Source organism: Hippoglossus stenolepis, chromosome 9 (genome assembly GCF_022539355.2).
Source record: "Hippoglossus stenolepis isolate QCI-W04-F060 chromosome 9, HSTE1.2, whole genome shotgun sequence".
Taxonomy (NCBI): Eukaryota; Metazoa; Chordata; class Actinopteri; order Pleuronectiformes; family Pleuronectidae; genus Hippoglossus; species Hippoglossus stenolepis.
In genome coordinates this window covers 14,321,583-14,337,977 of record NC_061491.1, presented here as the reverse complement: position 1 = coordinate 14,337,977, position 16,395 = coordinate 14,321,583, and the positions used below count along the sequence as shown (strand labels likewise).

At 42.1% G+C, this 16,395-nt stretch overlaps 1 protein-coding gene across 2 annotated transcripts in view; it reads right to left on the bottom strand.

The window, feature by feature from the left end:
- The window catches only part of ssbp2a (single stranded DNA binding protein 2a), a 55,824-nt gene that overhangs the window by 20,025 nt on the left and 19,404 nt on the right, over window positions 1–16,395 (bottom strand). For both annotated transcript variants that reach the window (XM_035165549.2, XM_035165548.2), the window contains exons 2-4: window positions 10,712–10,784; window positions 7,563–7,624; window positions 7,180–7,264 (exon numbers count right to left, since the gene is read on the bottom strand). In XM_035165549.2, coding sequence (XP_035021440.1) covers window positions 7,180–7,264; window positions 7,563–7,624; window positions 10,712–10,784 — 220 coding nt within the window. The remainder of the gene's footprint in view (window positions 1–7,179; window positions 7,265–7,562; window positions 7,625–10,711; window positions 10,785–16,395) is intronic.

The following is a 16,395-nucleotide window of genomic DNA, read 5'->3' as shown; positions in this document are numbered from 1 at the left end:
CAGGCCAGCGAAAGAGGAAGGAAGACGATAAGAGACTTAAAGAGGAATGTAGTAGGACAGAGAGCGGGGACCGAGAGGGATGAAGAGGAGGACAAATACTGATGTGAAAGAGCGGCGATGAAGCAGTGAAGAGAGCGAGGGGGGAAAAAGCAGAAGGAACAGAACAAGTGATTGTAATGTTTTTCCAAAGAAAGCCAGAGACATAGAACAGGCTTTAAGCAGCAGCTCAGCATTCACAGTCACTGAAATGTCCCTCGTTTAGTTTTTCTGTTACAGAACACGACAATCATCTCCATCTCTGCTCAACCTATATGGAAATCCCTGCTCTGCTTCTCCCTTCCATCCACCTTCACTCAGCTTACTCTTCATTGCCATGGCAATGATGTTACAGTGAGTCACCTCCACATCTCCCTCCTCCTCAACACTGCCAAGAAGGAACATGGGAGAGTGTGCAAGAGAGCAAGAGAGGGAGAGGGAGAGAGAGAGGGAGAGAAAGAGGGAGGGAGGATGAGACAGAGAGCGCTCTGTTTCCCTGGAAACAGACTGGGGGTCTCCCCAACCCCCATTGGTTCTCAACTGGTTGGAATCAGCTTGTTACCCACAATGCTTGGAGCCAACAGAGTCTCTGTTTCTAGGTTGTCTCTGTCCTCTCTGTTAAGCTCTGTGTCTTTACACTGCTTACACACACACAAGCACACAAACAGGTTTGCATTTCAGGCCTCCCAATCATGACTGGATTATGCTAATCTATAACCACTTTAGAGCTTGACGGACTCTTTGGGCCGATGTCAGGGAGTAAAGAACTTCTGGTACCAACAGTATTAAGAAATGGTGTCTTGACAAGCAGCTGATATTTTTCCAGGACTGTACAAATCGACGTACAGTAAATGACTCATAATGATGCTTTTTGTTAAAACTCTATCATTGTATTATTATTATTGCAATGTTTTATCACTGCAGGATCCACATCAACATCTGGCAAAGGCACTGACAATGCAATTTAGCCTTTCAGCTATTTACTTTTGTATGAATGTTGATTAATATACATTAATATACATTGTCCCTTTTCAAATAAAGAATACATTTAAATTTAAAAGAAATGGCAATGATTACTGAATATTTATCAAACATTTCTGGCAAACAATGGTAATTGAGGCTTGATTTTTTAAAATATTAACGATAAAGATTTTTGATTTAAAAGAAAAAAGAAAGAAAAGGAAAATACAACCAAATATATATAACATAAATCAAGACAGTAAACATAATTTTGGACACCAAATGTAACAGCAAACACATCTATTCTGAAAAATAAAAGTTTTCATATTGACCCATATATTGAGCCTCATATCAAACGATATAATATCGATTAATCAGTCGAGCTCTAAATCAAATAATAAAACATCAGCCCCAGGATCTTACTGATTTTTTAAAAATATAATTGCAGTCAGCTTCTCTGAACATATCTATGGACTTTGGACTTTTCAATATGTGTTGTATTATTTCCTAATTAATAAAAGTAAGGCTCAAATATTGCCTGCAGGCACCACAGTGAAATAGTTTAGGGAACTGATAATCAGTGCGAAATTAGTTCCAGTGAGCAGTGAAACTTTCTTCTCAAGCTTTATGCAGCTGCAGGTAATTGTGACAATATGTTACTGAGGCTCGGAAGAAAAACAAGATATAGATGGTTCAGCTCAGGTTAGAAAACCTTTGCTGCGAACTGAACTGGTGGAGCTTGTTAGGAGGCAGCTCTGCCTGAGACGACAACTTCAGGGGAAAGAAAGTCCCATAGTCGATAACATGGCGGCAAGGATGTCAGGATGTGAAGGCAAAATCTGTATTTGATTTGACGTGGGCTCTGGATGGTCGTTTTCAATGCAATTATTTCATGTAGAAACGATCACTGATTAAAAAAGCAAGAAGTCTTTAAATTGGATCAATTTGTGTGAAAGAGACTGGAAACACAAAAACAAGTTGATTAAACCTGTTAGATTATGAAACAATAATTAGATAATCTTGTGTGCAAAATGGAAAAAAAAAACCTGAGCAAAACAGATAGAGTCTATTTTCCAGGGAGCGTGAATGTGATCAGTGAATTTCATGGTAATCTGCTGGTTACATTTTGATATTTCCTGGTTATTAGTGGACATTTAAAAGCTTGAGCAATGGTGCCAAAATTGAAATTAAACATAAATAATTAACAATTTAAAGATTACAGCATTTTCTATTGCAACTCTCCGTCAGCACTGCGTTATTACATTTGCAGAACATGAACTCACAGAAAACAATCAGAAGTGAATCAGGAGTAAAGACCAGTTTTATGAATAAAACCCCACTTGTACAAGAGAAAACCAGAAAAAAAGAAAAAACCTGTCCATGGTCAAACGAATGAATGAGCGTCCTTCTGTTTAGTGTCACGCTGCACTTACACTGTACACTACATGTTTCTCTCTGCAGAAAGGAGTTGTTTTCAGTTAAACCCCAGGGTCACCACGCCTTCATGTCCTCCAGCCTCACACACACACACACAACCCCCCACACACACACACACACACACACACACACACACAAACAACACAGTGCATTATGTTTCCACAGATATCAAACACTGACAGTGCATCAGGACGCAAATGAATAAAGCAGCCCCGTGTCTTTATTACTTATTTATAAACAGGTGTATCCTTTCAGCTGCACAATAAAGACAGAATGTGTGTTTTGCTGCGAAATTGGCCGTCGTGAATGCGTCTCCAGAGCGGGTGAGTGTGAATGTGATATCAGGCAGCGTGAGGCAGAGCTTTTTTATCAAAGGGGGTTGCTCTTGGCACTGCCTCTTGATCTCTTCTTCCCCTCTAACTGCCGTGTGCCTGCTATCTCCCACAGTGATGCCACGCGACGATACCAGCCTGACTCCCTGTGCTATAATACTGCAGCCGGTCCACGGTGCATTTTATGTTCGCTGCTCACCCTCCAGTTCATCCATCTGTCAACCCCTTTGTTTGTTTTAACTAAATCAGCCAGCAGCTAGTTTTTTCTCTTTGCAGCTTTACAAATGTTTGCCAAGTAATAAAATCTGTGATCTGTGGAGGTTAAATAAATCCGACAGCTTTAATGAGAGTATTAAAACGATAAAACAGAAATAAATACTGTACACTAAACGTCTTTTTATTTTCTTGTGAAAAACGTCTTCATCAAAACTAGAATGGCACTTAGTAGAGCACATACCTCTGCAAAGGCTGAATGGCCACTTTATCACCATTGTAAGTGCATGTATTGAGATCAGATATAAACCATGGGGATACGCAGGCAAAATATCCATTCTCTCATTTAGTTGAAAGGAATATTTGTAACCGCACAGTAACTGAGCATCTCCCTAATTTGATTCACCTAATCCGGATCATTATCCAGATCTGCACAAAATCTAATGGGCTCTTTCTTGACCCATCTCACATCCTTCCACCAAATGTTGTAGTAATCTGCACACTTATTTTGTATGTAATACTAACAGACAAACAAACAAACAAACAAACACACGAAAGAACAAACAAACGGACAGGGGTGAAAATATTATAATATAATCCTGAATCTGCCCCTTAGGTTCAGGCCCCATCATTCCACCATGTTTGGTGAACATAGGTTAAGTTTACATTAAGGGCCATCAGTTGATTTAAAAAAAAAAAAAGATTATCTGTTTTCTTGTTTTCTTTATCGTTACATTTTTTAGAGGTTTTCTTCTGCGGTTGAGAGATCTCAGAGCACGTCTTGTACACGTCTTCTCTTTGGGTGCAGTGCATTGAGCTTTCTTGGCCAGTGTACATTAAATGAACCAAACCAATACTCAAAATCAAATAATAATCATTAGTTGCAGCAAATAAAGTGTATGGGAGTCAACATGAAGTAAATGTATTTGACAAATTGGATTTGTATTTTCTTTACCTGGCAGCAAATACGTTTCTCTGAATATTATGCGCTGTAGAAATATCCACCAGCTTGTCAGAGTGTCTGCTCTGCGTGTGAGGCTGCACGCTTGGCTGATTCTGCATGTGTCCCCGTTTCCCTAATATTTGTCTTCTTGCTTTCTGGCTGACTTAATAACAATCGCACTTCTCCTCTTTGAGAATGTATACACACAGCGATGAGACAAACATTTATGTGATGATGGTAACTGTGCATGTTCAGGCTTTTACAAACAACATTCACAACCACATTATGGCTGACATCATATTTTCTGTCACAATACCCAGTTTAAAAAAAAAACGTTCATTCTATCAGGAGTGATTTTTCAACCAACATCTTAGTTACGGTTAGAAAGCCCGTTCTTATCAGGAGGCTGCACAGCTCAACCAGTACGGCTGTTGGAAGCTGTTGACCTCCAGATCTCAGGACTCAGGTATCGCTCACTCTGGAGGTTGTTGTTTTTTTTGCATCACTTCTCCACAAACTCCCTGAAGGTTTCTAACGTGTCAGTCCCTCTGTAGCACCAGTCTGCCTCCAGAATAAGTCACACCTAGAACACATACAGTTTGTTTCTTGTAATTAATCTAAATGTCAAAGTGTAGTCGAGGTAATGCTGCTAGTGCCGAGTTGTTTCCACAGTTAGTACAAGCTGCTTCACGCTGGTTTGATTCTTTCTTGCTCTGCTTTAATTTGATCATAGTTTGTTAAAGATCACTACATTTTAGTGGGAAAAAGAAAATATTGCCAGTAGAGAAAATACTAAGAACCAGTTCAAAACATATAATTACAACCACATTTCTCTCCATTCATGTTAGTGTATATACTTTTTAACCAACGACAAGATCAGGAAAAGCCTGAAATGACCTGAGCGCCTCAATGTTGATTCTTCTTCAAAGATTGAAAAGTGAGAGCCTCTGACTTCTGTCTCTAATAAGGCCATTTCCGGGTCAAGCATAAGAGTTTAAAAATAACTTGATTTTATGACTGCGTGGCCTCTCGCAAATGGAAACTACTCATTGAGCATCGAGGAACACAATTTACAAAGCACTTAACAGAACTGTAAACGGCCTTTCTGATGCCTGAAAAGCCTCGTCTGAGGATGGAAATCAATAACTCGGCATCCCACTTTGTTCATCAGCCTTTTCTTTCTTTCCCTTTTAACATTAGATGACTGTATTAATGTCCTTGAAGTCCATCCTCAGACAGTAAAATGTAGCGATATGATAGAGACACATAAAGTACACAAGCACATGCAAAACATCGTAAAGAGACTTAATGGAGAGCCTCTTAAATCAGAGAGCAAACTGTATTTACAGTTCAACCTGGGAGAGGCGAACACATCCCGTCGACAGCCTTGTCACAATCCCATCAATTATCTCAGGAAAGAAGGAACACAAAGATGGTGCCAACAAGCTCCTGCGTGTCGCCGGCATTAATTAGGACTTTACTCAGTAATTAGCAATCTGAAAATAATTACCATCAAAATGTCTGATTAAAATCTCCATCAGTCTCAAAGTCAGGAGACTCGAGGAGAGCGACGCCGGCACCGACTTACGGCGCGCCACTTTTTTTCCCAACCAAGTCCACCGCAGTTGTCCCCTCATTTTGTTTTAATTGAGTGGCAGATATGTGGGTAGTATACCTCTGATTGGATCTGAGAAGCGGCGCGGCGTTGCAACAGTTGATTGAAAGTGACCTTGGTCTAATTACAATTGGTCTAATTACAATCCTCTGATTAGATCCCAGCAGGAAATGGAGGAATAAAAACGTTTCTTGTGGCCTCAGCTAATGACGTTAAGATATATTCCGGATGATTTCTGAATTGAATTGATTCTGATCAGATAAGAAGGAACAAGATAACTACGTTGTCATCTTGGGAACAATTGAAAATAATGGATGTAGATGTGTTCTGCTCGTTCTTTTTGGTGTCAGACTAATAAATCAGACATACGTGTTCAACTGTTTGTCCTTTTTTTTTTTACTCTCTCCATCTCCAAGTTCTCCATGTTTATTCTACTCTTTGTGTCTGTCTCTTAGGTCTGAGGTCGAGCTGCCCTCCAGCTCCCTTTTTCGGCGGAGCTAGGATGACATCATCCCATAACTGCCTCGTCCTCGGAGTGCCTATTCATCACCCTGATCATCATCGCCCGCATCAGCAGCATCACCTGCGTATGCACACGCATAAAGACACACACACACACACACACGTACACAAGCACACACACTTCTACTGCAAGAAGAGAGGAGAGAGGAGAGAAAACACTGGTTCTGCAGTATTGCAAGCCTAAAGGAAAGAGCTAGGGAACCGCAGAGAGGGAGAGAGACCGGAGGAGGGACGATCCTGCTGGTGTAGGCAGAAACCCCTGACCTGTGCACTTCCAACAATACATCTCAATAAACCACAGAACAGGCGAATCTGATGAGTCAGACTTCAGGCTACAGTGGGAAAAAAAAACAATATAACGAGCAGGAGAGAGAGAGGGAGAGAAAAAAACTTCCCAGTCTCCCCCCAACTCCGCCTCACTCTGCCTCGCAACTTCCTGCGAGGAGCACCACACTTCCTCTCTCTTAGTCACCGGTTAATCTGAAACTTCAAGAGCTCTGGCACTGCTCGCTGTATTCCGGGTACTGGGATGGCGCATGGCTGAATCAATGTCCAATGTGGGGGACTTTGCAGCAGGAAAGTGGAGCCACACTGAGAGCGCACAGCAATAAACAATGTTTCCACCATGGGCCACTGTGTGCTCGCCCACTCTGCTCTCCGGCCTGATGCTCACAATACTTTATATGTGTGTGTGGTGTGTGTGTGTGTGTGCTGCAGTGCTCGGGTAGAACATAACCAGCAGGTAAATACTTAAACAGTACGTTCTCTCCTTTTCTTTATCACACACAACAAGCGTTCATTTCAGAAACCCTTCAGATAAACGATTCACAGGATTAAACCAGTTTGTAAGTTGTGGTCATATCAGAACCACAGAGTTCAGTTTATTGATCTGGGTTTAGACACTGATAAAAGTTGGGGAATCAAAAAGTCTCATCCTTATTAATAAATACATATTAATGATATACTGTACTTATTAAATCCAAGTATTACTTATTTACGATAGGCATATCTAATACTATTTCATATCTATTTATTTGATATTGAACACTTTCATGTGTGTTAATCGGAGAGTGCCGTATTTCCACAAAGAGCGAGGGAAAGCTACTTCCTTGTAAACTCACATAGTCATGAAAGGCCTTGGCCTCACTGGAGTGTTCACACGAGTCTCTTCTCTCCGGAGCTGCACAGTACAGGTCCCAGAAAACACTACGACAAACAGAGACGCAGTCACACAATTAGCAGAAGTATGTCAAAAGAGAAACACTGAAGAACACGACAGATAAATATTATGGTTCATTTTGGAGGCAGGGTAATCCAGCATCGAGGGCACGAGTATGATTCTATTATCAATATTGCAATAGATGACTGAAGGTGTTTTGTGTGTTAGGATTTGTGAACAAGGGAGAAGGAGGGAGAAAGATAAATTCATTCAATGGTGTCAGCGATGAAATACAGCATTAGGAGGATTGTAACTGGAATCATTCCACAACACAGAAACACTCACCACCACCACGAGTGGAGGAACCCCGGAGGTTCTCCTAATGTGATGTTCTTCTCCCATCGGATCTACACGAGAAAGAGAGAGCGAGAATGAGATGCTTCAGAAACATATTGGGTATTAAAAACATCTGAATTATCTGCTCTTTACAATTGGAGAGGGTGCGAGGGAATTCCTAATACACGCCATTATGTAATTATACCATGGATTCATAAGTGGATAAGTGAGTCTATGTGTGTCTAAAAGCTTGTCGATTCACAAGTACAGGACAATGAGCGTGTGCGTGAGCGCGCGTGTGTGTGTGTGTGTGTGTTTGAGGTCAGAGCGATGTTTCAGCCCGAGGAGCCCAATCAAACCTTTGTACAACCCACACACCCTTCGGTCGGCTCCTCGCCCACATTATCTGTCCTTGTGCTTCCACTGCACTTCTTATTCAAACTTCCTTCAAACTTATATAACACACACAGTACTTTTTATTTCTTCTTTACAGTTCCAATTAAAACATTTCTCCCTTTATTTTCCTTTCTTTCACACCTGTGGGCTGCCAGTTTTGGAAAGCGACTGTCCAGTCGCTTAGCAACCATACATATCAGGCCTGTGAAGGATGGTTTCTATTTGTTTTTAAACCAAAAGCAAAACTATACCTTTATTACACAGTGTGTTTATTTTCTAATTCACAAATAAAACTGTGAAGTATTTACTCAAGGCTCTATTCTGTCCTTCATTGGATTTTACACCAGAGTCTGTGCAATTTGATGTCTTTTTTTCTTAACATAAAAAACACATAACATAAAAAAGGAAATATTGAAAGAACAAAAAGCTTGACAGGAGCAGCCACAGTAACAATTAGCATTCATCAGTTTCAACAATGAGTGTCAGCTTAAGTTGAGTGTGTGTGTGTGTGTGTGTGTGTGTGTGTGTGTGTGTGTGTGTGTGTGTGTGTGTGTGTGTGTGTGTGTGTGTGTGTGTGTGTGTGTGTGTGTGTGTGTGTGTGTGTGTGTGTGTGTGTGTGTGTGTGTGTGTGTGTTGGGGTGTGTGTTTCAGACACTGCTTGACCATGACAAGCACTTTGGTTGAAGCATTGTGATGCCTTAACACCTTGGTCAAGGTCAGCGACTAACAGGAGCGAGCGCTGACGTCACCGGCAGCAGGGACAATTTATGTTTGCACACAATGTCACAGTGTGAGCAGCAGCTGTGAGCAGCAGTCAGACTGTAGTGCCGTCAGACTGTGAGGCCTCGTCTGCCTCTTCTCTCTATAAACACACTTACATCACTCTTTTATCTTCCATCGTTCAAGTCATCTCGTGTCCATCTTATTCAATTTCCTCTGCTGAAATGTTTTATATGGGTGAAAGAACAAGACGGGTGTACCACCTGCACTGTTTGGCAGCGTGAACCAGCACTAACATAACAGGAAAAAGTGAATCAGCGCACTTTCAATCAGACTGTCCTGACCTCAGCTGCAGATCAGACACAGTGACTTTTAGAAGGAATGCCTGGCTTTGAAGTCCTTTCAGTTTTTTTAAGGGGGGGGAATCAGGAACTGCCGTCTCTTTGTTTATCCGACATGTTCTCATTAGGTTCGGCAGTTCTCTTGAAGACATGGGGTTAACATGAAACATTATAGGCAACCAGCCATTTCCATACACTATGGTAGAGATGGATTGACTCCTCGGTAAAACTGTTGCAGAATGGGCAAGACATTTAATTGGCTGTAGCCGAGTCTGAACACGATTGCAGACAGTTCAGGTCAGGACACTTTTTAGTGAGCTCTTTTATCCCTGCTTCATCTGGAAAGCGTCGAAGAAATAGCCCTGACTGCGCCCGCATATCCTGTCTTCTTGTGGTCTGCGATCTCGGGAGGTTCATTCATTTACCTTCACTTCAGTGAGACGCCTTCAGCGTGATTACTGGCAGATGTGGGCTGTGTGTTGCAGAGGTTGCTCTCATTGCACCAAAAGAGATTTAAAAAGAGCTCTATCTGCGGAGTTTTCTTTCTACCCACGCTAATATTTGAACCTTCTGCTGTTAAGGTTAAAGTGTATTTTTGTTATCACTTTACGAGCCATCGCTTTAGCTTGACAGCTTCTTGTCTCCTCTTCTTCTGAGCTGTCTGTCTGTGATTTGTTATTTGCGTTCAGGTATTTGTGTCTGATTCGTGACTCGTCTTTCTGGGCTCTTGTTTCCTGAGCCTGAGGATACACTGGTAACAGATGTGCTTGATAGAAAATTGGATAACAGGCCTTTAAAGCCATGTTTTTGCTATTCCAGCCAGAGCTACATTATGGCTTAATGCTGTGTGCAAGTGTGGTACTTGTGCATGTGTGCGTGCATATGTTTGCATGTGTATTGTATACAAGCAGCTCTGTTTATACTTGTTGCGCTCTTGGCTAATGCGTTCCCACACTTGAACATGACACCGCCTATCCTTTTCATCTCTCACATCCGCGGAAGAGCGAGCAAGTGATATGACAGAGGAGAGGAACAGAGGTGTGTGTCTGTGTGTGTGCGTGCAGAAACACTAAGTTAGAGTGATGAGCATTGGTGCCAGCTGATGATGTAACCTTTTCCATCCCCCTCTCTTTGTTCTTCTCTTCTGGCCAATGCACAACAAGCCTCCAGCCACTGTCTTCCACATTGTAATTTACGGTCATTTAAAGCGAAGCACCAGAATCAACTAACCTCGTTTTCAACCCGTCACCTTTTTACCTCTGCTGAATTACAGTGAAGACACGCTCGCGGCTCGGGGAGAGCGGCGGAGAGAAAGATCGAGAAAGCGAGGGAGCGGAGAGATCGCAAAGAGAGAAAGAAGAGAAATTCAGGAAAAAAAGAGGACAAGAATAAGATTGAGGGAGATCGACAGAGACGAGGCTGCTGAGCAGGGATGATGTCAGTGAAAGACGTCACCTCCAGGCTGAGCAATAACTCTCCCTGTGCTCCGGCTCCAGTCCCACTAAACGTAACACTCGATGTTTAAAAGCTTGTTTGCTGCCACTAACCTCTCGGCTCGGCACTGCACAGCCAGGCTATACTTCAATGCTTCACTTACTGGACACAGTGTGTGAGGGTAAAGACCACCGCTCACAGAGGACACACGAAGCCCTGTACATGACCTGCGCTCTCTGGCCCACAAACAAATACAGCATGACTTACCTCTGAGAGGAAGGTCTGTGCTGACTTCTGTGCTCCGACATGCAGCAGGTACTCGTAGACGTACAGAGCTAACCTGCACAGAAACACAGAGAACAGAGAGGAGGGTCAGTGGGTTCATTAGGATCCAGACAGTCAACGTTAAGGTGGATTGAGGTGGTTTCTCTCTGGATCACCTAAAAATAAAAAAAGATGGAGGAACCCGTGTGTGGATACGAATTGCCAATCAGCCCCAGGATGTAGTAATGTGCGCTGATGTGAGACGGGACGAGATGTCACAGTCTGTTACAGATCTCATGAGAAACAGAATTTCACACTACAGCTTAGGAAGCACTAGTCGTCTGACAAATGCCTGAAAGAAACAACAGGCAGGGCACCCTTCAAAGACAAGTAGAATTCACCCAGTGGTGTGCTTAATCTAAAAAAACACTTGAGGAAGAAACAACGTGGGAGCGTCCTTCGTGGGACTACACTGTGGAACACCTCGCTGTCGTGCTTCAGGATCTCTGCGGAGCTCCTCTCATAGCTTTGATCACAGTATGAATTCATTACTTGATTTGTTAATCAATTTCCCTCCCAGTGCGTCTGTGCTGGTACCAAAAAAAAAACTTGGGTCAGGGGGGTTGAGGGGTTCACTGGTCTATGGACACTGATCCACATAAGATCAATAGCAGATCGCACCGACTCTGAATGGCGCCCTGTAGATTCAGTCTGCTGTAACGACATAAAGGGCCGTGAGGGCAAAGAAAACATGTTCATTTGTGTCTGATCCTCACATTTCCTCTAAAACACAATATTAACCAGGTTGGGGGCTGATTGGTTTGATTTGTAAGTTGCTCAACAGAGAAAAATAACTTTGAGGTGTTTTGATATCCTGGGGATGTGCTGTATAATAATATAATAATGTACTTGGCTATAAATGCATGCTCAATTAAAGGCTGGTGTAGTGAGATATAATGGGACCTCAAGTGTGTTAATTTAGCAAATTGTTAGTGAATTATTTAATACATTTTTCATTGACTGTTAAAGTCAGAAACCGGTGAAAATACCCATAATTTATAAGCTTAGTGATTAATTAGTGGCTCAGTATGACCGAACCCCCCAAAAGATATGAAAATTACACCATTTACTATTTAATATGACAAACGACAGAATCACTTTGTCACACTCGTGTAGCTGGAAGTAATGCGTAAGGTAATGTGTGGGATTTATGCAAAATAGATGACATTAAATCATTATAACAGTTTCTCCCCTGTTAATCATTGGCGTATCGATATGATGCAGATACAAAAAACTGCAGGTAAGGCTTTTCTGTGTATGTGTGCTTGTCTCTACGTGTCGATGGTTGATATGTGCATTGCCGCGGCGAGAAGGATGGTCACGCCGGGACAGCTGCTGTCCTGGAGCCCCCCTGAAAGGTGGTAACGGGCCGCCGCAGCCCGTCCAGACTCCTCTTATAACGAGGTAAAAATAAACTCCCCAGACGGCCCTGTCTGCCTGTCTGAGGATGATGGACTGCACACCTTTCTGCTTCGCACACAGGTACGCTACTACACCCCCTTCCCTCCATTTCCATCTCTCTTCTTCATCACCTTCATCCTCAGTCTCTCCCTCCCTCTCTCTCTCTCTCTCTCTCTCTCTCGTGCCTTTTGTCTCGCCTGCGCTGATTTCCTCGTGCACTCTTTTTGTTAAGGGGCCATGTTTGTTAAATGACGAGAGGATGAAGGGAACCACGTCCTCTCTATCCCTCCCTCCCTCCCTCCCTCCTTCCCTCCCTCCCTCTTTCCCATCCCTCCCTCTCCGCCGTGGCCTGGCAGTAATGTTTAACCAAAGAGATAGAGACAGAGTGTTTCACAGGGACAGCGCTAACGGAACAATGAGAGGCTTGACAAAACTCTTGACACCTCGACAACTGAACATGAATAAAAGATGATCTCATTTTTTTTTCCCAGGCACTGTACAAAACTGAACATCTCTAGAAACAAACTTGTTGAGTCGCCCTGTTATTTCGTTGTTTTTATTACGACACGCTGCTGCAAGTTTTCATTGATACGGGAAGATCTCGTGCAATCAGAGGTCAGAATTAACAAAGTACAAATACACATTATTACTGTACTTAAGGAGATTTTTCAGGTATGCCTTTACTTGAGTCTTTTCTGACAACTTTTTACTTTTACTCCCTACAATTTAACTCAAGTATCTGTGCTCTCTTGTACTCCTCACATTTACAAATGAATGGGGCAATAACACAGAAAAGACGATTGCTTGTTGTATATCTATCAGTGCATATTAAGCACAACATATGTAACACGGCGTATAAAGATGAAACAGACAAGAGATGGAGACCTGGAAAAGAAGAGCAGTGCCTATGTCTGTGACAAACATGGAAGAAAGTGAAGAATCAGCCAACATCGCTGATAACGTTGACGACGAAGCAGAGCAACAAAACATTCTCATCCCTGGTTTTATTTTAATAAAGAATACTTACTTACATTTCCTCCTGGACAAATTTTAATGCTCATAAATCTATGCTTGCTTTAACTCGAGTTTTTCGTGTATTGTTTTTTATTGTATTGGAAGTAAGAGGTTCAAATTGAATAAAAATATAAAATTGTTTGCTTTGCACAGATACAGCCAGTAAAAATGGCCTTCAGAGTGGGGTACTTTATACTTTTATACTTCGAGTACATTTCAGAGCCTGCACATACTTTTAATAAGGTAAAGTGGTTCAATCAGTACGTTTTATACTTTTACTTCAGTCTTTTCAACACAAGTACCTGTACTTCTACTTGAGTAAAGAACACGTGTACTTTTGCCACCTCTGTCTGCGATGATGAGCCTGATTGGAAGCAGTGGACAAATGAATTGTATCAGTGGGAATAAAGAGATGAAAGCTTGTCCTCAGCAGACACTGGCTTGTATCCAGTCAAAAACACAGCCTTTCTTGGTGGCTGCCTTTCAAGATATTCAAGAGATGTTTGACCTACGATTGATTCCACAGGAGCTATAAGATGTGATCTTTGGCCCCGATGTGGAGGAAGGGTCGACAGAAGTGAGGGAAAATAGGCAGCGGTACAAGGAGAGGTGATTCAATAATAGAAAGAAAAACATTAGAGGATATCAGAGGTGAGAAGGCTAATGCAAGTTTTGGAGAAGAGATCAGAGGGAAGGAAAAATGAAGCATGTCTTCATTCTTTCACTGCCTTGACCTGACCTTAAAGACAATACTTTCAATGCAATGATGATTGTAAACACACAAAATCTGAATTAAAACCACTCCTCTCTCCCTCCATCCTATCTGCTTTTTATTCAACACGCACCAGGGGTAAGCAGAGTGAGAATAGAACTGATAAACAGACAGCAAAGCATTTCAATATCTATTGAACTTTGAGTCAAAACTACTAATTTCCTCAAAGACGAGTGATAGAATTTGAAAAACGTTAAAACTCCTCATTGTTCGGTTACCACTTGTTCAGTCAAAGCCTCCTGCTGATAACACAAAAAGCCCCCAGCTGACTGACAGAGTGAAAATACTGAGCGGAGATAAAGGTTGAGGATTAGAGGACGGGGCACTGTTCAAGGTTAAAACATCCTCTAAACTTCACACATTGAAGAGGAAGCATTACAAAGACTCTTGTCATTAAACAAACTGCCACTTTATTTAATCTCTACATTAGGTTTTAAGGTAGAAGTGCTCCGAGGGAGGCCTCCGCAGCACTTAGAACCTTTCTGAGTCCGCATTAGTTCATTCACATTAAAGCTGTTTCGGTGTTTGCCCTTGCTGTCGGACAAACACCATCAAATTAAAGAGTTTATATTTTTTTCTTTCCGAGCCGTCTACCCTGGCAATTTGCGTTGTAAATAAGAAGCAATTCACATTAATCACAACTGCAAGCAGGATGATTGAAGAGATCAGGTGCCTCCCACTTTGCTTCCTCTGTGTGTGTGTGTGTGTGTGTGCGTGCGTGTGTGTATGTCGAGCAGGTAAAAGTGGAGAAGGTGGGGCAGAGAGGGGAACTTTAACGTCAACGCCTGACCCCTTTCTCCTTCAGATTCAAGTGGCTTTTGTCTTCTGCGAGTCAAATTTAATTAAATTCGTATTCGGAGACGACGCTGATTTCTGTCTGCGTCTCTAAATCTGCACCGGTCCAGACAGCCGGCGAGCTCCGAACACTCGGAGACGGAGCTCAGCTTAATGAAGGCGGCAGGAAGGAGAGAAGAAGAGTATCTCATAGCTCAACCACAACCTTCTGTTTAAAGCGAAGACGTGAACCTATTTTCACGGGATCAGCATTTAGTGGGGACCAGTAGATCACTGCTAATCAATTTACCGCCGTGGCGATCAAAGTCTGGCAGAGCCTCAAATCACAACAGACAATGGCTTCACTGATTGGATTTGCCTGTGATAGATTAGCTCCAGATTATTTCACCCTTGTAAAAGATGAAATGGAAAAGTGATTACACTTCTGATCTGAATCGCCACGTTAATTGACATATTTACAAGACTTGCTACTGTGCTGCCACAGCCTAACAACACAAATCTAACCAGGAAAAATTGAATGTTAAGTGTGTGGATTCTTTCCAGTAAACATGTCACTGCCATTAACTGTGGATAAGTTACCTCTTCATCAGATTCATCACAACTGCAATACAGCAGCACAACCTTGCTTCAACAGTTATAGTTGTAAACAGCATTTCCTCATCCCACAGTACTGAAAAAACAACAGCCCAGTACAGGTCACATTTTTCTTCTTTTGTAGCTGCGACTATTTTTCTCTACATGTCGAGTTACTTTCTACAACAGAGTATTGTGTTGACTTAAAGAGGAAAACAATTGAGAATAAGGTCATGATATTACAAGAATAAAGTCGTAATATTATGAGAATAACGTTGTAAATTTAGGCTGGGTGTCATTTTAAAGGAGAATAAAAGATGAAGAGCTTGATGAGTGTACATGTATACATTGTTGACATATATATGTACAAGAGCGTAGCAGAGAGAGATGAAAGGTTCTGGTGAGGAGACTGGAGAAAGGAAGCTGGGTAGGATGGAGGTGATGGGTGCTAGCATGATGAGTCCCGAGATGAATCCTCGTAAGAGCCGTAAACTTTCATATTCTAATGTTGAGGATTCTCACTGACTGGTGTCTCAGTGAGCCAAGCACCCTGCTGTGACCTCCTTTTGAAAATTAACACAAAACCCCACAACATAACGTCGGGACTCCATTCACGATGTTCATAAGAGAAAGTGTCTGCAAACATAACATACAGAGACAGACTGAAAGATACATACGCCTGGAGTTAGCGCTGTATGGTGTATATTCTTTCCTATGCACATCATTTAAATATTAATGTGGTCAGATAAAGACGTCTTGTTCTCTTTGGTCCTCATGATGATCACATGCTGCAAACTGTACAGCAGCGGAGGTGTGACTTTGTTTTTCTGGATGAGTTCTGGGCATTTAATCCTGCATAAGTGTATGATTGGCCACTTGAAGGCAACGCTGAGATATTTACCTTGTAAACCTCTTGAGGTGAACAGTGGATTAACCTGGATTAACATTAGCATTCATTTGGAGTCTTGTTTTTGATGGAACCAGCTCCTTTTAGCTCTATTTTTGTCTCCATCATCACCTGAGGAAAAGCTGTTGTTTGCTGCATGGCTTTCAACAGCTACTTGCAAATCAA